Source organism: Lutjanus erythropterus, chromosome 10 (genome assembly GCF_056507025.1).
Source record: "Lutjanus erythropterus isolate fLutEry1 chromosome 10, fLutEry1.hap2, whole genome shotgun sequence".
Classification (NCBI taxonomy): Eukaryota; Metazoa; Chordata; class Actinopteri; order Lutjaniformes; family Lutjanidae; genus Lutjanus; species Lutjanus erythropterus.
The window spans coordinates 16,640,436-16,663,842 of record NC_139326.1 but is presented as its reverse complement, the minus strand read 5'-3'; the positions used below and the strand labels follow the sequence as shown (position 1 = coordinate 16,663,842).

Below are 23,407 nucleotides of genomic sequence, written 5' to 3'. Positions count from 1 at the left end.
TCCATTAATGCTGATATAGAGAACAACATCACTCAGACTAACAGATAGAGACCACAGAGATAGGAGGAGACAGGAGATCACTTTCACACACTTTTAATCTGACAACGTACACAGAGTCAGAAAGCACAGCAGTTTTAACAGCTTTTGATCTGTTTATCAGGCAATATACCCTTGCATACATGCATATGATATGCAAATATTTGCACAAACATATACCTGGTTTACACAGATCAATGACTGTATACCATCACTTTCTGAGCAAATATTTATTTTGCTTGGCAACATTTCAGTTTCAATCCACTACTTATTTTAGCAGAGCCAAAAAAAATAAATAAACAAACAAAGAAATCAAAACCTGTTGTCAATTATTATGGTTCACTAATAAATGGCGTTTGTAAAACTGTTGTATAAGAGCAATATCATTCTCAAGGTTGTGCTGTTGTACTGAATAATCAGCTCATCTGTGATTTTCTTTGGCTTTATGACTGAATCATAGCTGTAATGATATTCAGCGCAATAGCATTCCCTCTCCTGTTATATTGCTTTAGTATGAGCACGTGGAAATATATTTCATAATTAATTAGATGCCAATATTCAATCATTTTGATGCTTTGTATACACACACACATTTCCAGTGAATATTAGGTTAGAAAAAAAATATTTGCCTAGTCGAACATCATATCCACTTCTGGACTTCATCAGATTACAGAGACAGATAATTTTGTTGGTTAAACAGATACAGATACAAATACAAATAATGATGTGTCTATGCACCTACACCAAGGTGGACTCTATCCAACAGTAACTTGCAATTAGGAATTATATTGTGAAATGGTAATGAATAAGTTGATTTCACCAGATCTCCAGAAACGATGTCATTTGTCAGTTGTATTTTCAGGAGGTAGACCTGCGTAAATGTAGGCAGGCATTAGTAAGACTACCTTCTCTGCCCAAGAGCAATAAATCTGAGCTGAATGGGATTATGACACATTGACATAGTATCATCTCCCTCAGGCAGCATAGTCATAAACTGATTGTGTGTAATGAAATCAGATCATGAGTTGAATATTCATTAAAGTTCAGTGGATGGTTTTCTTGGTTTTGCCTCCTCCTCATTTCGTGGGACGTGAAAGTCCACGTATGGACACCACTTGGTGTTGAGGCACACCAGTTTTCTCAGAGTGGAAGTTTTGACAATGTTGAAGCCCGTCTCGCCCCCAAAGGTGCTGGGCTTCCAGTACTCAGGGGAGCAGATGGGGTTTCCCATCAGGCCTTTCAGGGAGAAGGGAGCGCCCATCTCCACCATACTCTCACCAAATATACCATTGGCACGTGCTTTCTCCAGCAGCATGCCAGGGTAAAACTCCAGAGCATCTATGTCACCGTAAAGTTCTTCTAAACCTCTGGCCATTTCTACATCATCTGTTTGGGGAGGAGAAAGAGCTGTTAATTAACTTAAAAACTGTTAACCAACTATACCCTACTGTCTGCCCAATTCCATGTGAATGCAGCATCACTGTTAACTTGTCATGTTACACTACATCCTGTATGTGACACACACTGATTTTTCAGTAAATGTGAACGAGTTGCCATGAAATTTGGTACAGACATTCATGATGCACAGAGAATAAATTGTAGTGAACTTTAATAACACCATATGTTGATTATGTTTACTGCTTAGTAGTGATGCGCAGATATGCTCTGACTTCATCCAAATCCAGATGCAAGCATAAATCATCCACCCGCCACCCACCTAAAGAAAGTATTTTCTCCAATATAGAAACCTGGACTCGCAACTCCACATGTCCCTGTAGGCTACGCTACCTATTAAATTATGTCAAGCAGTGCAAGCTTTGCAGGTAATCTCTTTATTTGCTTAAGAAACTACTTTCAGTAATTTTAAATTCTCCTTATGTACAGTAATGTCTCTGCAGCCAATTTTATTCATATTTAAGCAGAAAAACTGTAAAAGTGAAACATTGTAGTTGTAAATTTAATAGGACAGAAAACTCCTTGCTGGAAACAGAATTAAATAGTCAAAATAAAAAGTTGTGCTGCTGTGCCTTGTGTGCAAATGCACACAGAGCGAGAGAGATATTTGCAGCAAATTATCATGCAGCAAAACTAAAAACTGTAGTGATAATAGGATAGGACAGCTGAAGATATGACAGGAAAGAGGGAGAGAGAGAGGGGGGATGACATGCAGCAAATGTGTCACATGCGAGAATCAAGCCAACGGCCGCTGCAGAGCTCTGACAGCCTCAACACAGGGTGTGCATGCTCTACCAACTGAGCTATAGGGGCCACCTGTAGTGATAAACTTGACAGAACAGAGGAAACTCTCCAGAGGAAGCAGAATTAAATAATCAGTTAAGCTGTGCTGCAGTGCACCTTGTTTATTACCTATCTGGTATTAATCATAATGTTAACTATTATGACCTGGCTTGTGATCCGTGACTTAAATGCAGTCCTCATGGTTGAAACTGTAGTCCGCACATCAATACTACTTAGATTTATAACTTAATATCTGCAAAATTATGAAAATAGTGGAAGTCCTATCAGCTATTGTTATACTTTGTTTTTAGTGATAATTATCAGATGTTGACATAACAAGCTAAACTAAAATGATGAACATGGTAAACATTATACCTGCTAAAGATCATAATTTTAACATATGTTATAAGCATGTTGATGTGAGCATTCACTGCTGCTGTTTTGGCAACAGTTTAAGAAAACATAATCAGTGTATTCAGTTACTCAATCTCAGTATTCTATTACAAAATATACTTCTTCCATTGCTGCTTATATGAGATACCAAATAAGTCAAAAGTAAAATTTTCAAATGTTGTTTTATCCTATATTTGTGTGAAAATGAGAAAGAATGCAAAAGAGTTTTTGAAGCAAGTTATGGTTACAATATTATTCCCACTTACTAGTGAATTCGTAAAAAGAGGTGTATGGCTTTAGGTTAAACTTCTTCCTGTATTCATTGAAGGGCTGCATACGTGTTGCTCGAGACTCTTTGATGACCATTTCTGACACTTTGATCACCACTTCATGAGAGTTTTTCCCTCCACCTATCTGCAACACAGACAAACAGTTACAACAATGTTCATTTAGTGAACACTGGATAAGAATTTAATTTATAATACCATCAGCCAGATGCCAAAATGTGAGAGGTTAAAAAGTCTTCCCTCTTGTCGCCAACAAGGCAACAACACTCAGCAATCATCACTTTGCATCTTAATTCTCAGCAAACAGGAATAACACTTTGCATGCAAATGGTGCTGCAGAAAGATATGTGAGAATGTTATATATCGTTTAATTTTAGGAAGTGGTTATGAGGCGGTTTTTTTGGTTATAAATACGTGTCATGTCAGATACAATACTGGGGTCCACACAAGAGATCCTCCCAGAGTTCTCAGATCTTTCATATAACCCCGAGCAGCCATGTGTGCTAAAAGTCACATCAGAGGACCTTATATGAAAAATATTTGCATCCAGACAGTTGAAGGTGTTCAACAATGAGGCTTTACATATCAGTGTCACCATCTTCCCATTACAGACAAGTGTCAAAGATTCAGCTTCCTTTACAGGATTTCCTGTCAAAATATCTTTGTTTGTACTGTGATAAATGGCAGCCTGATAAGTTTTACGGCTTTGACACATTTATGATTTAACCCTCTCTAACAGTGTAAATATTAATCAAGTCAATATAAACATTCATACTACATAATACTTGGAAGTATTCAAATCCTTCTTCTACCTAAATAAAAGTGCCAAAGCAGAAACATAAATACTCAAATAAAAGTAAAAGTGCCTCTTTTAAAATCCTGCATGACATAAAATAAATAAATAATAATATATAAAAATAAATATAAAAAAAATATAAAAAATAATAACCCCTGTCAAACATCACTTATGACCCACTAGAAGTGTGTGGTGGTGTCTCTATCTGCAGAGGCCCTGCACGCTGCCTGTATTTTCTCATACTTTGCTCTATACGTGATGGTTCTGGGCTTCACTGCTGACAAGGTGTGAAGTCTACACACACACACACACACACACACACACACACACACACACACACACACACACACACACACACACACACACACACACACACACACACACAAAGGCAGACCAGATTCTCTGATTCACTGCTTTCTTATTGCTAACACCAGTCCTTTTCTTCATTCACTCTCCACCCCTCTTTAAATGATGCGTTTATGAATAATCCTGCATATTCTACCTTTGAATCATTACTATCATTATTATTACAGAGGAAAAATTACATTTTAGTGTTGCAGCTGGTCAAGGTTGAACTAGTTTTTACTACTTTATATACAGTTAGATAGTTTAGTCAAATGGTTCCCAAGCTAGGGGCCAATCTCCATCAAAGGGTCACAAGTTAAATCTGAGGGGTCATGAGATGATTGTGGATGGTTGGTGCAGTGGATATTTGTTACCTTTTTGGACCTTAAATGGTTATTTCCATTAATAAATAAAATAGCCCAAACCAACACAGGGTTTTCACCCAGGAGACTAAGTCAAGTGTTCCATCTCAAAACCAGAACATCATTAAAAGTTGTAATGTATATTACATTATGTGTGTCATGTGACTTTTGTTATGCAATTTTCGTCTTGAGTCGTTTCAATGACTTCACATGACATATGTAATGCAACGTAGTTATTATCACCCAAACATGATCTTGACCTGAACCTACCCAACAGAGAACGCTTCATAGCATTAAGCATGTGTTACAAAGGCTTTTGGCTGCATCTGATACTTAAAGTACCAAACAGTACCTTATGCTTCAGCATGAGACACAGAGGGGGGTTGACAAATCATTGGTATGTGATGAGTTGTGATGAGAACAGACGCCCAGATGTTACAAGTTGGGGTGAGAATGGGTTGATGGTACTTATCTACCTGTCCAGCGGGTTGTCGTGAGAAGGCATCCACCAGTTTCTCCACCCCATAGTGCATGAGGAGGGAGGTGTTGTACATAAACTGCGGGTATGGGATTTCATCTCCATCAATGTGAAAGCTGTCAGGCATCAGTGGGTGCCAGTGGTAGAGGTGACAGAACTCCAGAGCGATGCGGTTGCTGTACTGGAAACGTGCGTTGAAGAGCAGGGTGGGGTCGAACGTCAGACTCAGCAGGTAACCACTCAGTTGCTGCACATACTCTTCGATTATGATTTTAATGATCTCCCCTGGAACGCAAAAAATGTCATCACGTCATGTCATTTGATGCCAAACTATCTTTTTTTTTTTTTTTTTTTTTTTAAACAATCAATCTGAGAAACAAATGTACTTGCAATCTGAACAAAGCCTACAATCCACTCTTTGTAGTGGTTAAGTATGAGAACAATATACACCAACAAGTTCAGGAATAAAACAAACAGGCAAACAAGTACTGCACTTCTGCTGGACACTTCTGTGGTCTCATCTAACAAAAACTGTCTGTGTCTAGAAGCCACCAAGGCGGGTATATCGATATTTTTCTCAGATGTATTATAAAATTCTGAAAAAAAAAAAAATCTCATTCATGGCCTCCACCATTTCTGACAACGTCTAAAAACATGTGACTTTGATCTTTCAGAAAACGTCCACTTTGGAGTTTGTGAATAATACAAGAGGGTGGTGTTCATACAATATGTACTCTTCTCGTCAACATGGTGAACACTACACTTTTCAGGAAGTGAAGATACCAAAGGCTGAGGGGAAATAAAGGTCTGAAATTAGGTCTCCTTAACACTTAAAATGAGGAAATGACTGGTGCTACTTATCAAGGCCGTGTGTCAAGATAGACCACAGCTAAATGCATAGATCTGAAGCACTTAGTCCACAAAACACATAAAAATGCAACACATCACTACCTCTGAGCATGTGGACCAATCCAAATCATACTCAAGTCTGGACGCTAACAATGCTGCTCAGAGCGTCCAGCGCTGCACATGAGACCATGCTTCAAGCTTCCATGTGAAGCTAAAGATATGCTGTAAATTCATACAACAAAGTCGAGCTAATGCTAATAAAACGTGTCAACTTGTGGAACCAATGTGGAATAAATAAGATCTTATCATGCACACGTAACACCAACTAAGACGCCGCTGCTGAGATTAAGAATGACCAGCAACCACACAAGTAGCCAAAGCAATGGGCGCCATTTCTGCTACAAACTGAATACCACCATGAGATTAAAAAAAGGAAGACTTTCTTTTCTCATGCTGACATTTGAGCTTGAGCACTGAGCAATCTGATGTAGCACATCTGGGTAGGTGCTAGAGAGGACAGGAGACGAAAATGTACGAAAAGACGAAATGTAACAATACATTTCTGGATTGTTGTGTTCATATAGGTAGTAATTTAAAATCTCTCAGATCTCAGACTAATGTGTGATGTAGGTTCTAAACTTTGAAGTAGTTAACGTCTTACTATTATATTGTCCAATTCAGCTGACTTGTCAAGGCTCAAGGCTTTTGTTGATATTTAGCTAAGGGTCCAAATAATTTTGCTCGCTTCAGACCTAATGTTTTTTGTTCTGATTCTTTCTTTCTTTCTTTCTTTCTTTCTTTCTTTCTTTCTTTCTTCCTTCTTCTTCTTCTTATTTTTCTTCTCTAAAACCACAAGATCAGGTTGTTTTCAGGCTTCTGCAGAGGCTCGATGATGAGCTGATCATTTGAATCAGGTGTGTTGGAGCAGGGAAACATGTAAAACATGCAGGGCAGGGGTCCCTGAGGACCAGGGTTGGGGAACACAGCTCTGGGGGTGCCACAAATTTAAAAAGTTTGTATCTCATAATAGGCTGCATGGATTTGTACTAAAATTGTTTCGTGTGATTTTGGGTTATGACTTAGTTGATGCATGAATTTTGATAGTAATTGATTAAAGTGGGTGTGATTTACTACAGCAAATCTAAATTTATAGACATTTCACAATCCAAACTTCAAAAAAATCAGCGGTACTTTATCAACTGTGTTGTCTAGTGGTCTAACGACATGTCCTTTGGTCATAGGTCCCCCCCCGCTACACAGGCATGTATAATGACACTCACATGACCTCAAGGAAATGTAATTAAAACTGCACATTTCATCAGAAAATAGTCAAAATTGCAATATCCAAATCAACCCTTAAAATCTTGTTCTCCAGATGTAAGTAAATGAGCGTTCTCGCTAATTGTATCGCATGTTACAATCACAAGTTCAATCAAAATATGACTCGCAATATGACTTTTTTTTTTTTTTTACCATATCATGCAGCTCTAGTTGTAATATCAAGTTTTTGCAAATCTTTATTTTTTGTTATTGCTTATTGCACATACTGGAAAAATACTAGATTTTACTTTGCACATCCCTGCACAACACTGTATAGCTCTCTAATTCAAATAACATATTGTGCATGTTTTCATAATATCTTTCTGTATTTTAACTTGTAGTACTTGCATTTATCATATTCATATTATTCTGCTTACTCTGTATGTTCATTATTATGCACCAGATCACCAAGTCAAATTCCTTGCATGTTTAATTACATATTCATTTTAAAGACTGTACAGCTCTTCATTTTAGAATGTATTTTACATATTCAATTGTAAATGGTTACAGAACCTGTTTCCCTTTCTCTTACTTTCTTTATTTTTAATTTATTTTTTATCATGTACTAAAACACCAAAGCAAATTCCCTCTATGTGAAAACTTCCTTGGCTGTTAATTTGTTTCTAATCATGATTTGACAATGTTATATAAATAAAATGTTAATTACTTATATACAATGGAGACTGCACTGAAAAGAAAACAATCTATAAAACACTACCAATTCTGCAAATTAAAACGGTCGATTTTTAAACTAATAATGATTTAAAAAACTGTCAAAAGTGGTTGAAAATATGAACAAACATCAGGTCTATAAATGTAGAATTATTTTTGGGACAAAGCAGCTCTATATTTGTTCAAGTCATTCTGTCACAGAGGAAGAAGATTTGCCAATATTCACCAATAATGATGAGTCTGGCGGTCTGGAAGAGCTGCTCATCGTCCCAAGTGGGATGTTCTGCCTTCAGGATGTCACAGACTCTGTTGTGCTCTCTAAGCCATATGGTGGCGTACATGGTGAGACCCGGCAGGATGCCAAATAACTCCTGACCGGTGACGAGACGCTGCTCAGGAGGGAGATGTACAGGATAGACCATGTGGACAGGGGCTTCAGATACTGTAGGAGGGTACATCTCACCATTTACTAACTGTGAACAAACAAAAACCGGATACGAGAGAAATGTTTTAAAGGTTTTAAGGATGAATTATGAATATACTTAGTTAATTTCTTCAATGCTGAGCCATTCAAACTTTTGAATACCCCATCCTAATTGTTCATAAACAGATTTTTTTTTGCTGTAGTTTGCTTTATTGTGCACAGGTCATGGCAGAGTAGTTAAAAGCACAAACAAGTCATATTGATAAAAACAACCTCCTCAAGCGTAGTGGTGTATAGATAAAGGTGGTTTGAGGAAGTTCCCTATCAAACTCTGATCACAAGCATGTTAAGGCAAGATAACATGCTGAAAGCTGCCAGCTATGCACAAAGTGAGAGACAGGATTGTCTTTCTTTTAACAGTATTGCTGCTCAGTATCGCTGATATCTAGAATATCTACCATAATATTCTCAGAAGCTTGTGTGACAGGAAGTAAAAGTTATTCAAGAACACAAGAAGATTTCTTGGTATGTTATAAAATACCACAGTGCTCAAACCTGAATTATATGATTTACATCAAAAACAATATTAATTACTTTTTACAATAAAAATAACAAATAATTCAGTGATTAACAGAGCTAATTACTTAGTAGGAGGGATAAATTAAATTTGGTGTTTCTGGAAGTGTCACTACAGTATATCACTTTTTGGGAAATTCACTATCCTGTAAAGAGACCACTTTGATAAGTAAATATAAACAAATACGTATCAATAAATATGAAGCTCCAGCCTGCTGGTGATTAGCACAGTTTAGCATAAGTAGATGGCAGATGCTGTGATGCTACTTGAAACAAGCGACCAATGGCAGACTTACACGTGCAGTGTGCACCCAGTGAGGTGTGGGTTAGCCTAGCTGGCTTTGGTAAGACGTTTCACTTCACAATGATGCAACAAAAAGAATATATTTCTACATCATCGTTTTAGTGTGGATCAAATAAATGACTTTTCGGCCTTCATACAGAGCCAGGCTAGCTGTTTCCCCCTGTTTCCAGTCTTTGTGCTAAGCTAAGCTAATGAGCTGCTGGCTTTCACTACTATTTAGAGTAACTTAAATGAAGTGATATTGCTAATCTCATCTAACTCTTAGCAAATAACCATATTATTCCCCAAAATGTTGAGCTACTTCTTTACTACCTGATACTTCAGTTTTCCGTCTTTATGAAGCCGTAGTTGAAGCTGTCGCGTGAGGTTGTCTCCATAGATATTGCTCGCATCTACCTGCACGAGTAAGAGAGGGGAAAAAAAAGAAATTTGGCAATACATTCAAAAGGTAAACATTCACAACCAATAAATTACGAAAGAGACACAGCTGTGTGCTTAATTCTTGACCGGTTGCTGTATGTATCTCACCCCATGTCCTAAGGCCTTGGTGAAGCCCCCTTTAACTTCATGGTTTGTCTTGAAGAACTGGTGAGTGAAGTGTTGGGCCATGAAGGCAAACATCAGATTGGTTCCCTGAGGGTCTGGCCTAAACGTCTTTCTCTTAAAAAACCTCTCGGTCAGCACTTTTGGATCAGGAAGAACAGGTTTACCTGCAGAGAAAGAAACATGTTTCAGATTTTCTCAGGAGCACTACAGTCATCGGTGTATAGCCGTGTAGTTCTCACCTTTGGTTCCCATGGGAAGAGGACAGTCTTCAGGCACGGGAGGGAGGAGCCGGGTGTAGTAAGAGATGTTGTAGTAGGACTCCCAGTTGAGGTATCCATATTTGGTGTTGTAGGTAGGAGGACTTGGTATAAGGTCGCTTCTGACTTTGATAGAAAGTGACAATGTATTTAGTGATCAACAAATCAGCAATGAATTGATCCCACTACTGTGGCATGTATTGTTTGTGTAACCAAAACCCGAAATAGTTTATTATGCTGTTTCATAAAGATCCACTGTTGTCCAGCATCTATTAAAAACACACTGGGTGACATGTTCCTTCTATACAATGAACCCAGGCAATTTTATTTTTTTAGCCTACATACACTGTTCTGCAGCTTTAAATACTTGCTATCACACCAAATGTATATTCATCCACACCTGAAAATAGTCTAGAGAAAATGCAGCATTTACTTTTATGAAAGAAAGACTATAGTGCCCAGCTTGTTCAGAAATTAACTTTTTATTAAATGAAATTATATATATATTACCTTGGGGTTGTGTGTCACAGACAGGGTAGGCTGAGATATAGACTAACACGTCTTTTTTTCTGTGAGATTTGTTGACAATACAAAAAGTATAAAATAAGACCTTTAATTCTGCCCTTAGTCTGAGTTGGTTACAACAGCCAAAAAGTGAGAGTATGCAATTTATTTAGCAAAAGAAATCTTGATACTCATTTATCTCTAGTATCTTAGTTCCTTTTGTATGCTCAAATAATCTTCACGCAAATCTGTTCTTGCACTCTCTCAAAAGTTGTTGTGCATCAAGACAGAAACTCCTGATGCAGGAATATATTTCCTGAAATGTGTCTCCACCTCTGAATACAGTCTACCAGAAGAACCAAAACAAAAGGTGGAAACAACTGCAAACAATGATGTTGATTCATGTGCTGTGGTCTGTGGGTCTGTGATTCTGCAGATTGAGAGATTTATTCATTTATTTTTACTGTTAACATTTTCACCTACCTGTCAGAACTACTCTCATGAATGTGCCTCGCAGGAAAGAGGAGTTGATGAAATCCCAGAACCAGTGGAAGTGGGTGAGGATGTAGTGAACCACTGTAGGACTGGGCTTCAGCATGAGACGAACTCTGGTCCAGAACTCCGCTAAGATCAAGACAGACGAACAAGAAATTTTGTACCACTTCTAATAGAGCACATTTTGGTGATTAATAAGTTGTTGCCAATGTAAATAAATCATTCAACAATGCATCATAGATCATTTAAAATAAGAAAACTGTTGTGTTGCTTGGTTGTAAAAAAAACATTTGGCTAATATTTATATTCTTCTAATATGACACTTCCTTTATGTTGTTAGTGTTTTAACTTATAAGGTGGTAGAGAGACTTCATAGATTATAAAAACCCTTTACTAATCTTAAAAAAAAAAAAAAAACATTTATAACTGCACACTCACAAATGTTTGCTGTTGGCTTATTAGAATGTAACAAACCTTTGACCCTACATTTATAACTTATTTGTAACAGTAAATTTTATTTATCACACTTTTAACACTTTTTATCACACCAGACTTTCACTTGGGCCACATGTTGACACACAGTCTGAATTTGCTGGACTTACGAACAGTGCAGTTGTCTCCGTAGAAGCCAGTGCGAGTGCAGTCACATTGGTAGCTGTCTGTACCGAATCTCACACACACTCCTGAGTTCTGACAGGGGTAGTAGCAACAGGGATTCACTGCAAACAAGGAAAAAGGTCATTTTACTCTGTACGAATGAATAATTGGCATAACGTAGCGCCTGTCTGGTTAACAGATGGTATAAAGACTCAGAGTGATACTGAAACAGGCCTGGGAATCTAAAGACAGACAGAAAACCTGAAAGTGAATTAATTTACATGCAATTGTGTGTCTTAATAAAACAACCAACCCTAAATTTCTATTAACTCACATCACCACTAGCTACTCCAAGATTATAACCTGCAGTGGCCAAAAGGTTTATTGATGTCTGAGTAAAAACTACCTTGATAAATAAAAGTGTTTTATAGCTTTTTGACACAGAACACAGTCTCTTTACAGGAACTAGTTACTAAACTTCTTTATTCAGATTCTGGGAAAGTAGTTGCCACGGCTGCCTACCAGCTCCCTCCTATATCTTTAACACTCTTAGCTGTTGTCATATGTCTTCCTGTACGTCCTTCATACTAGCAGAAGTTCAATGAGATAATGAGACAGTACAGCTTTTTCTTCCTCATTAGCTGTGAATGAGAGGGTAGATAAGCGTGCCCACCCTGCATGAACAACAAAAATGTTGGTTTCTAAAGGGAGAAAGTATATGAATGCTTGGATGCTGTTTCAAACTATACTGATGTGTTGAAGAGGGGAGCAAGGAAAAACCCTGGCCTCTATAAATAAATGAAGTGACCTGAGCTTACTCAAATCAGAACAAATAGTTTAATAAAATAAATAATCAAAGTTTAATCAGTTTTATACGTATATGTAACTGATTGGCCTGTAGGAGCTTTCTTCCATCTTATGAAAAGGGTGGGTGTCATCATGAAATCAGCATGAAAATATCTGTAAATCCAACTTCAGTCTGACTGCAACAACCTAATTTATTTCAAGATAATTGTGTGCTGAATTAAGGTCAATGTTATCCTGACACGCCAGATGGTTTGTTACACAGAAACATCTGATTCTCTGGTAAGTTGTAAGGATCCCCATGAAGTCCAACTGCCTTTAATTCATGCATATAATTGATTGTTTTACTCCAGGTTTTGCACTTTTTCCTGCTAGAGGCAGCCACTTTGCAGGATGTTTTGCCTCTCAGTCCAACTACAAGGGACGTGTCCTGGTGAGATAGTGACATCAGTACATACCCTCTATAATGCTGTAGATTAAATTACACCTCAGTGCTTCAGTAATGTAAATCAAATAGTATAGGCTTAATGAGTCTAGTACTTTAGGTACATTCTGTTGCTAATGCTTTTGTACCTTTATTTAAGTAAAATTACAAATGCTGGGCTTTTACTTATAATGGAGTATTTAACTGCTTTAGGGACAATAACCTCTTACTTTCTTTGTGTTCAACTCAAATTTACAACAAACTCCACAACCACAGCTGAAAGATTAGAGTTGAATGAGCATGCTTCTTTGAATTGCAGCACTATGTTCCTCATATGGGGGACTGACATAAATTCCTGCTCTCTTTAATTCAGCATGATGTTTCAGCCATCATAAAGTATGGCCACAGGAGGCAGTGTTGTATGGACGCTACTTTGCACAAGTGGCCTTTACTACAATTCCTGATACAGGTCATCAGATATTCTGCTGTCGTTCTGTTGACCTGCACCTTGTTTAAAGACTGAATAACTCAGGCCATTAGAAACTGTGATCCAACTGTGCCTGGAAATTTAACAAAAGAATGCATTTATTGATATCTATGCATTTCTATTGTAAGGTACTCTTTAAAGACTAAAAAACATAAACAGTGACAGTAACAACCACTTTTACTAAATACCATCCATACTACAGCTCCTGATGATGATGGTTGCAGAAAATAGCAGTATCTTAGTTCTGTACAAAGAAATTAAGAATCACATATCATGAAATACACCATTGTTGTAATTACTGCATCCTCAAACCAAATTATCAGTCCAAGCCTAAAGACTTGGAACCAAGTTGTGATGGAAAAAAACAGACGAAACTGCTCACCAACACTTGAGTCCTCAACACATGATGAAGTCTGCAGCAGCAACAGGTTGATAAACACACAGAAGGAGAAGATGGCAAACTCTATAAAAAATTGAAAACAGTTGAATGTTATGTCTGCATAAAACGATCAAATTGAGCAGGTGTTTTAGGACTCACTGTTCATGATTCTCCTGGGTGGTTTGGTCTCTGTGAGAGCTCAAAATTAAGTTAATATGAGAGAGGCTGCTCTCTCCATGACAAAGGCCTGCCTGCTCTGACTGGCTTTATAACACCAGCTACAGAAAGTGGGCGGTAACACAGTTTCCTCTACTTCCTCCATTTAGTCTTCAATAAATCATAAAGAAATTTGTCACCAAATTATTTTTGATTTGATCATTTCTGACAAGAACTTGAGGGTAAATTGTTCTCAGTGTAATATTTTAACCCATTTACTGCACATTTTATTCAGAGTGAAAGGTTCTGTCTGCATATAATGAACATTATTGGCTTTATGTGTTATTCAAATCATTTAACAGTGACAGGAAACAGGGTGAAGATTCAGGAAATTTTCAAAGAGCTCTATCGCCACCTGCTGGCAAGTGAATATAACATGCAGGCCTTACCTGTTAGAGTCTTTTTTTAAAAAATAAATAAATAAATGAATAACTGCAATACAACTACAGAGTTTTACAGATAGACATGTCTGTATTAAATAGTCTTGTGCACAGAGTACCCTCATTACAATTTCTGTATGTGCAAGGTATTAAGACCTTGAATTCTTTTTATTTAAATACAGTGAATTTTTGTTGCATCATGCCAAACAGATCAATGTGTCCTTGGTGCCGAAGACATAAAACTTAAACTCAGAGTGTCAGGACCTCTTTTTTACCTGATGATGAGCTAATTATGGAAACTACAGTGATCTAAACATCTTTTAATAGACTGGGCACAATTCATCACTCCAGAATCTTTCAGGCCACTTCTCTTCCTCTTCTCAGCTGTCAATGAAACAATGAAACACACGGTTATGTGTTAGACATTTATGAAAATAATTATTGTTGTCATAATAATTAAAAAAATAAATTGCCATGGACCCGATTGTAAAAAAACATTGTAAATAAAATACTTGATTTATGATTCATGGAGATCTGCATTCTACTAAGTTTGATCATCTATTTTGCATTGTTTTATAGACTTTAAATTTTACACTTTGATACATATTTCTGCACATGTATCTCACATGCTTTTATTATCTCACATACTTTTATGTGTGCATTAATGCAATTCAGTGTAGAATCAACAGCAATTATACTGCAGATGCTGTTGTATTACCAAGTATCCAATCCATAAGCAGATACTGAGTTTACTGTCTCACCACATGGTTCATTTAGTAGCTTTCCCAGTTCTCACTGAAGTGCATATTTTCAAATTTAGATTTTTCTGAGCAGTTTAAGGACTTCTCCTCCATGTTAGCTTAAAGTTCAGAGATAAAGTTCATTGATTGTTTTTCTCCTTTAATGATTAGGGCACCTTAACATCCTCTACCCCTCTTTCAGTTCCTTGAACATTTTTGGGTGGTTTTAGTGAGAAACAAGCACTTGTTTTCACATTACACATATAGGAGATTTATCCAGCTGGTCCAGGAACCAAAATACCAACTCTTCAATGACAGATCCACCCTTTAAATTGTTTCTATTGAGACAGAAAAACACCCTGCAGTAACCAGCCGTCCATCACAGGAATAATGCAGAAATCATAGTATATCAGATTTGTGTTGCTTGGAGATACAGAAACAAAGAATTTGCCTTTTTTTTAAAGAGCCAAACAAAACAATTGAGTTGCAAGGTTCTGATCTTTGATAGCTTCCCACAGAGACATCATCTGAGCCAAACCTATCTGAGATTTTTGAGCGCTGAAGCAACTCCCCTGCATAATTTCCTTCATACTGTAGCAATTTTAGGACTAGCTTGTCTGCAACGTCCACACGGAGATAAGTCAAATCTCGACCAAATTTATGTTCAAATAATTGTTTGTTGTGAGTGCACAAAAGTTAGACTAACTTGTTTACTTGAGTGTGCAAAACTAATATCAACACTTTATGTATCTATAAAGACACTGTACTCTTTGTTGATGGTACTGGCCAGATAACTACCTACATAAGGTAATACTGTGAAGTGATCACCCTTCATCCCCAAAACCCCACACAGTTTCTCATCAGATCCAGATCCAGTTTTTTCTCGTTCTGAACTTGAATGGTGAGTTTACCAAAAGGTGAGGAATTCATGGAAGTTTGTTGGAGTTTGTTTTGTTTTTGTGCCTGTTTTTGTTCCTTTATTATAGGACTGAAGAAATACAATTTAATTACCCTTTCTGAGTACTGTATATGGAGGGAAAAAACAAAACCAATACATTTTGCCTTGAACCTTCTTTTCACTAGTTTGGTTCATTTAAACTTGTCAAATATTTTAGTGTGGAAATATATTTTAACTTGAATATATGTGCTTGCTATAGATCGTACAATGCAATACAAAGAAGCAGTGCTCTGTTTCCTAATGTAGCTTAAAACATCAGGGTTTCAAATAAAACTTTTGATCTTTCATTGAAGTAGGAGTAAATGAGGAGCACTTAAATGCAGCACATAAATTTTACTCTAAAAAGTTTTGGTTTACTTTGGTTTGGTTTACATATTTTTCCTCTTATCTGTGGTGCTGTTTTTCCATCTAGGTTGTTTTTTGGATATATCGGTGGTAGAGATGTTTGGCTTCTCTCGAATATATTGTGATGTGGTGTTCAAAGCAGCAAAAACTGTGTTTGAAAAAGTCAGCTGCAATGTCTCTTTGCGGAAATCACAAACCTGGTTATTAAAAATAAGCCTCACACTACCATAGTGCTGTAGGATGTGTCAGAACAACTTTCTCTATACTACAAAGAAAGTAGTTCCTACATGAAACTACTAACAACAAGGTCGGTGGATTATCTTGAGTAACTGGGTCATTTTTGTCCCATTATATTGGAGAGAAGGCAGACATTTCAGCAGTCACTATCTCCAAAACTCTGTAACTCACACCAAAACAGTTTAGATGGATTTACAACACTAGAGGTGAGAGGAAAAATATGCCTTTTTGAATTTAGGATGAGCTGCCCTGTTAAATATTTTCTAGTTTTCTGAGAACTGTTTCAAGTGTGAATACAGCTCACTTTAAAAAAAAAATCGTTCTTAGTCGCTGCATCAGTCACAGTCCATAACTGTGATTTTTACTCTGCAGCATGCTCATAACTATCAGTTCTTGTTTATTTTTTCTTTCCAGTACTATGGGTTTTTCTGTTTAGTCTTGGAGTTTGTTTGGACTGTGGGCGTCCATATATCCGTACATCACTCTTCACTGGACGACGTTCAGTATACCAACCAACCAACCTCAGCAGCTTCAAACAGCAAACTGTATTTGAGTTACGTTCTGTTTCAGAGACATGATTGATATGAAAAAGAATGAGAGGCATCAGGAACTAATTATCAAATCATCATTTCCCGCCTTACAAGTGCCTGAAAAAGACTTGTATCTGTGCAGGGCTCGTAGACGAGCTGCTGGTTACCATGGTGCTGTTGGCGCGGGGCTGGAGGCCGAGGCTCGCTGCTTCCTATAGCATTCCTGGTAATTGAGATCAGATGCTCCTCTGAGTGGAACCTGGACTGGGAGTAACCTGGAAGCATTTATTTTATGGAGAAGATGTTTAGTTAAGCCGTGCTCCCGCTCTAAATGAGCCTCGGTCCGGCTCTGGTGATGAATACGATTGGTGAAAGCACTGAAGGCTGGTTCCTGACTTCTTCCTTCCCCCGGATCAGGTTGCAGATTAGCACACTTCCTGTCCAGTTGTGGAACAAGCCAATCTAAGTGACGGAGCAGCGATAGGCATACAGGAGAGGGCATCGTGGGTTATCTCAGATGGGGTTTCTGACAGAGCCACACAGCGGTGGGGTCTTCGACAGCCAACAGGTATTATTGGTTAAAACTGTTAGAAGAAGCGGTTGATTGTAGGAGGACGATGTCATCTGGTGGTCCACTCACAGGCAGAGGAAGAAAGAAACATTACTCAAGTACTGTCTGACTGTACTTAAAGCTGCATTAGTCAGTATTTTCCATATAAATAAATGAGGACGTAAATGACTTAAACGCACTGAAAATCATCATCTGAAAATGTATCTGCTTCACCTGTCAGCCACAACAGGTAGCCAAATCACTCACTTGTTCTCTCACTCACACTACAGACTCTAAACAATTTGCTAAATGTTAAGCAGTAAAGTGAGATTTCAGACCTTTAGGGATCATCATCACCGACAGATGTAAAATCACACAGCGGAGCATTGCATTGTGGCAATCAGCAGAAAAAACACATTGTGGATCCACTGTGGATATTTTGAGAGTAGTATGTACTAGATACATTTTCACACACAGTTTAGACACTAAAATAAAATGGCTAGCAGTAAATATGATGCACTGCATAGTAAATAGTGAGTGATCTTGGATCCAGCTTACCAGTCAATATACATGGGACATGTCTGTCACAGAAAAGTGTGTCCATTATAATCAACTGAAGCTGCTACACTGACCACTGTGTGCAGCATCGTGCAGCTCATCTCTGTTTTTATGCAGGCGGTTTCTTTATTTCTCTCTAAGTGCAGTTACACAGCCCTTGAAAAGGAAAAAAAAACATATTTCCAGAAGCAATGTATCAGAGCAACCTTCTGGGTGTTTTTACACTGTAAATCAATCAAATCAAGTGTATCAGTGTAACTATAGTTGACACTGTAGCAGAAGAAGCAAAGATGAAGTCTGTGCAGCAGGTAAAAAAAACCTCTCCTCTGCCTCGCCTGTGTGACGTGTTGTGTTCATGCCCCAGGTATTTTGGCTGTAAGAGAATAAGACAACACTGTAGTGCTGTATGAGGGGATAATAAATCACTGGTGTGTTTTCTGCTCTACACTATTATTTTCATTTCATGCTGCAGAGTTAAAAGTCTAATTTTGCTTTGTTCACCAGTTAGGGGGTAACTGTACAGAATAACTTAAGTATTACTTTTTGATATTCTGCAAAACAAACAAAACAAGCCAAACAGAGGCATACAGAGGCTTGCTGTAAGAGAACAACAAGGCAAGTGCCAGAGGGGAGGTCCATTGTGTTTATGGCAAAGAACCACAAGATAGACATAATGACATTGACGGGATTTATCAACAACACAAGTAAAGGAGACCTTCCTAGAACAGGTTATGACAACTTGCAGTTGAGTTCGCAAACATTATAACATTTCTAATCCCAAAAACTGCACTGAGCATGAAGTAGAACTGTAATGAGCATCCATGCTCATTTTACCCATACTTTGGGTTGGCTGTTGTGCCATAGGAAGTTTTTTTTTTGATGGGTCATTGTTTCAAACAATAACAATTAGATTTCATTTTATTTTCATGAGTATCCAACACCCTCAGAAATATTTTTTAGTCAAATACACTCAGTTTTTTCAATAAAATAATCAGATGTAAAAGAGAATCCCATGTTACCCCTGTTCTCCCCTACAGTCTATTTTGATGTGGGCCAGGCTGAATTTACTCATCGATTATCAGTCACCGGGTCCACATATTGTACTGTGAGCTGGGGTTAGGCCTTCGGACCTTTACACTACATGCTGCACATGATCAGAGATGTGTGGGAGGAGTGAGATTTGGGCTCATTCATCAGCTGTCAGAGAGCTGGCACAGTTCACTAAAGAAAAACACTGAGTCCCTTCACTGTAATGTAGTCACTCCGTGCACACACCACATTTTAAGTGTTCACAGTTTCAAGCGTGTAGGATCCGGTCCTCCAAAGTTAAGGGCGCATGAAACACAAACACCAGGGTGCAGTCGTAGCTGACTATCCATCCACGTCTTCAGATTCTCAAAACAAACAGTGCTGGTCGTGCTCCAGGTTATAGATCCCTTCCAGCACTCTTTTTCCTCAAACACTCCTCTGTTTCCTGCCCCGCCTTCTGCACTTACCCTGATCAGAGTGCAAGCGTGCCCACCACCAGCCACCTCTACTTGACACAGCTCAACTCCGCTGCTCTGCACCGGAGCTGCTAGGATCAGCACAGCGGCAGGATATTGCAGTCGGCATCAAACTAAACACACAGAGCGTCCTGCACAAGTAATCTCCTCGTTGAGCCTATTTAATGTGACAGTTTAAACACTTGAACTCAGAGCTGGCCTGTCGGGGGAGGCGTTGTCGGAGGTGGTTGGGTGGGCTGCGGTGGGGTGAGCGCGCACTGACCTGAAGGGTTTTCCGTGATTAGGAGCCCCGCTCACCTCTGATTGCTCCGGGTCACTGCAGGTGAGTGCGAGTGGTCGGAAGGAGGTAATTTTCCTCCTGGAGCTGGTTACCTGATTGAGTAAGTAGCTGATCTCTGACACTGACCCCACTCCTCAAACATTATGTGGAGCTGAGGTAAAGAGCTGGAGCCTGATCAGAGGCGAGACCACGGCTAAATTAAATCACACAACATAACAATGTGTTCTGCACATGAAATTGAACCTTGCGTGAAATATTTTTGTTGTTACATAGAGTGCTGTGGAATTATTGTGCTTACAGGAACCTGTCTGAACTTTCTGCCTCTGGCTTATTTTATTTCACAATTAGTTGTCAGTGATGATGACAAACTTCTCTCTCAACTTTCTTCTCACAGATATGTAAGAGAATACAACAAACAAACAACGAGCCGCTCAAAGAAATTCTCCTTTAGGAGGTTGATGGGTCAAATTCACTCAAGCAGTGGAAAGAAAGGTTAGAGCTCAGTTTCAACAAAAGATCAGATCTCTGAAGCTGGTAGAGGTTCAGGTTTTTCTGCTTGCGTGGGTTATTCCAACAATTCGGTATTACACTTCCATAAAGTTGGAGGGGCTCATGAGAAACAGACAGAGAAAAGAATGATCAAACCAAAGCGGCAAAAACCAAGCTATCCTGACTCCCCACCTGTAACTACACTGGTCCAATAAAAATAATGGCCATTACACAGATGTCTTTTGAAGATTTCTCTCTTTTGTCAGAAGACAAAGTTACAAATACATCGATCAGTCATTTTAAAGTCTTTCAAGCGAGTGTCTATTGATAAACAGACCCACATACGTTAGCACAGCATAGCAACAAGAAAAGTATCATACCGTCCATGTAAAGGCACGTTATATTTTAACATATATTTTAACACATATAAACAAATAAAACAAATGAAAATACAAAATAAATTACCTTGTGTGCCTTTTAGACAATTATTTAATCAGAGTTGTCTTTTTCACATATATTGCTTTTTGATTATTTTTTTTTAAGATTGCATGAACTCAAACATTCATGAAATAAACATCTCAGTCACATATGTCTCTTAGTTACACCACTGCTAATGCAGACTTTCTGTTGCCAAACCCGAGATCAATAAAGCAATTTTCTCCGAATTTAAGAAAGCTCCTCTAGAGCCACGAGAGACATTACACAACTGTTTTCACAGGCTGAGTAGTGCACCTCAAGAACATTAAACTCAACTTCATGAGCAAAATCTGTGGAGTGCCCTTTTAAAGCTTGCAGCTTCGGTGGAAATATACAGTATAACTAATGCAAATGTTTCCACGCAGGTAACAAGCAGTCACTGAATGGTTTCATGAGTATGAAATGACTGCAATGTGCAAAATCAATATTCCACTCAAGGTAAAATCATTTCATACCAAACAGTACAGTATCTAAATTTCCTGTGTGACATATATCTTATCTTACAGCTCAACTGTTTACTTAATTATTTTGTTCTCTACTGTTTACTTAATGTCTTTTTTTATTGATGCTTCTGTTATTATGTTATCCCCTTTTGCTGCTCTAACACAGCAGATTTCCACATTGTTGGATGCAACACTCTCTACAACCATTATCAAAAAGACCAAATGAGGGTGTGCATCTCTCTTTAAAAATCAATGCCAAGAAGCACTGAAGGTGTTTCTGGCAGCTCACGGTAACCCAACATCATATAAAAGCACATGTTTTTTCTGTGTTTAATTTATGACATATTGTCTGGTTAGACCTGGACACCTACAGCATAATAAAGCCGTGAAAATTATTCTTCTGATTGAGCACTTTTACTTTGGTTAAGTTGCTTTATGTTGGTCTTTTTTTATTTATTTTGTTGCTCATCTGTGGTTACTATAAATAATGGGACAGAAACATTGCTCTTAACACTTATGGATGAGCACTGGAAGTTTCTTGATTTGTGGTAGATCCTTTTGTTCACTTTTGAAAACAAATTATTTTTATTTTTATTTTTTTTTTTTAACTTTTGTTCAAAAATTTTATTGCAGTACAACCATAAATATTAAGTTTTCCATCAAATAAATAAATGCCCATAAAAAAGTCCCATGTACCCAGGATGTGAGTCCTCTGCAGCAGCTGTGGGTTGGCCCTTGGCTGCATGTCACTCTCTCTTCCCCTTTCCTGTCCTCACTTCAGCTCTCCTATAAATTAAAGGCATAACCCCCCATGCCACCACCCCGATCTCCCAAACAACCAAAAAACAAAAACAAAAAAAAAACAAGAACAAACAATTGAAAAACAAAAAGGTAAAGCTGTACCACCCACAACTTGACTGTTTAGGTTCACTCTCGCCATTCTTGTTTTTGGTTGCAGCAGGCATCTGTTTTCAGAGAAGCAGGTGAAACCTGTTGTGCACTAGCTGCTCCGCATCAAACAGCACACAGAGAACGTAGTGGAGCATTTAGCTGCTGAAGAGCCAGATGTTGATTTTGTTTCCTCTGCCTCCAAGTGGCCAAAAAAATTAGTTATTTCATGTTTAAATGCTGTATGTACTAATCACTTGTAAGCCTGTGCTGTAAGATGTGTTTTTTTGTCATCTAAATTTCAGCACAAACCAATATCTATGTGTGGTTTTGGGATAATCGTGAAACATCTGTATTTCTGGATGTTGTCTCTTTTGGTGTGGTAAAACAAGATGCAATTGAGTATACACTTAATTTTACAGTGCTCACTGGCCACTTGAGGGGTTTCTACTTTCACCCAGCAGAGGAAAAACATCGGCTCTCTTTCCTCCGTCCTTTAGTGGAATTGATCAGCTGCTTCCTGGCTGTAAATAAAGAGGCATACTGTAATCCACTTGATAAATATCAAGCAGAATACGGCAATCAGCTGAAAGCAATTTGCATGTCTGTGTTCAAGCCAGCGGCTCGTGATTTTCTCTCCTGTCATCTATCATAGACCACACGCTTGGGCCAAAATACACAATACCCCCAAATTGCTGTCATATGGAGTGCAAGCCCTGAAAAAAACCCTTCATTTTTCCTTGTCTGTACTTCAAATAAACTTGTATTTGTTAAATAACTGGAGAGGGTTTTTTTCACCGCAGTGCAACTTTTCAGAGAGAGGGATGGTGTAATGTGCCATTTCCTTTGTTTGTTGAAAGCTTGGCTGCAGGACTGTAATCTAGATGGGTTTGATCTCAGAGTGGATGCAGCCTGTTGAATGTTGGACGCAGCTGAATGGTGAGTCTTCAAACGTCAAACCGATTCTGCAACAAGCTCCCATAGGCAAACATTCACTGGCTGGAGCCTCTTTAAACCTTTTCTTGTATTATTCATGTGCTTCTTGACATCCTCAGCAGTCACTTGCTCTGAAAAATCTAACATACACACATCAAGACCACAGATTTAAACATTTAAACATTTGGTGGACACTTCTGTCCAAAGTGTCTTTCAACAGTTGTTCCTAACCTTTGTCTGACATGCCGCCACAGCAGTCAGATGACCTGAAGAATTTCATCAGCACCATCCATCATATTCAA

The 23,407-nt window shown here is 38.2% G+C and overlaps 1 protein-coding gene across 1 annotated transcript; it reads right to left on the bottom strand.

The window, feature by feature from the left end:
- Nucleotides 1–978: 978 nt before the first annotated feature.
- ptgs1 (prostaglandin-endoperoxide synthase 1) lies at nucleotides 979–13,846 on the bottom strand. Its single transcript, XM_084728409.1, has 11 exons — nucleotides 13,733–13,846; nucleotides 13,577–13,657; nucleotides 11,485–11,601; nucleotides 10,871–11,011; nucleotides 9,866–10,009; nucleotides 9,609–9,790; nucleotides 9,393–9,476; nucleotides 8,003–8,249; nucleotides 4,934–5,220; nucleotides 2,934–3,081; nucleotides 979–1,422 (listed from the first exon to the last, which is right to left on the bottom strand). Exons 1-11 carry the CDS (start codon nucleotides 13,737–13,739, stop codon nucleotides 1,073–1,075), a joined length of 1,788 nt encoding a protein of 595 aa, XP_084584535.1. The 5' UTR covers nucleotides 13,740–13,846; the 3' UTR covers nucleotides 979–1,072.
- Nucleotides 13,847–23,407: the final 9,561 nt, after the last annotated feature.

What these genes read in the sequence shown, in the direction of transcription:
- ptgs1 (XM_084728409.1), bottom strand. An exon ending in TCTTCCCATGGGAACCAAAG is followed by an intron (nt 9,791 to 9,865) that starts GTGAGAACTACA and finishes CTTTCTCTGCAG; the next exon opens with GTAAACCTGTTCTTCCTGAT. An exon ending in ACGGAAAACTGAAGTATCAG is followed by an intron (nt 8,250 to 9,392) that starts GTAGTAAAGAAG and finishes GTTTGTTCACAG; the next exon opens with TTAGTAAATGGTGAGATGTA.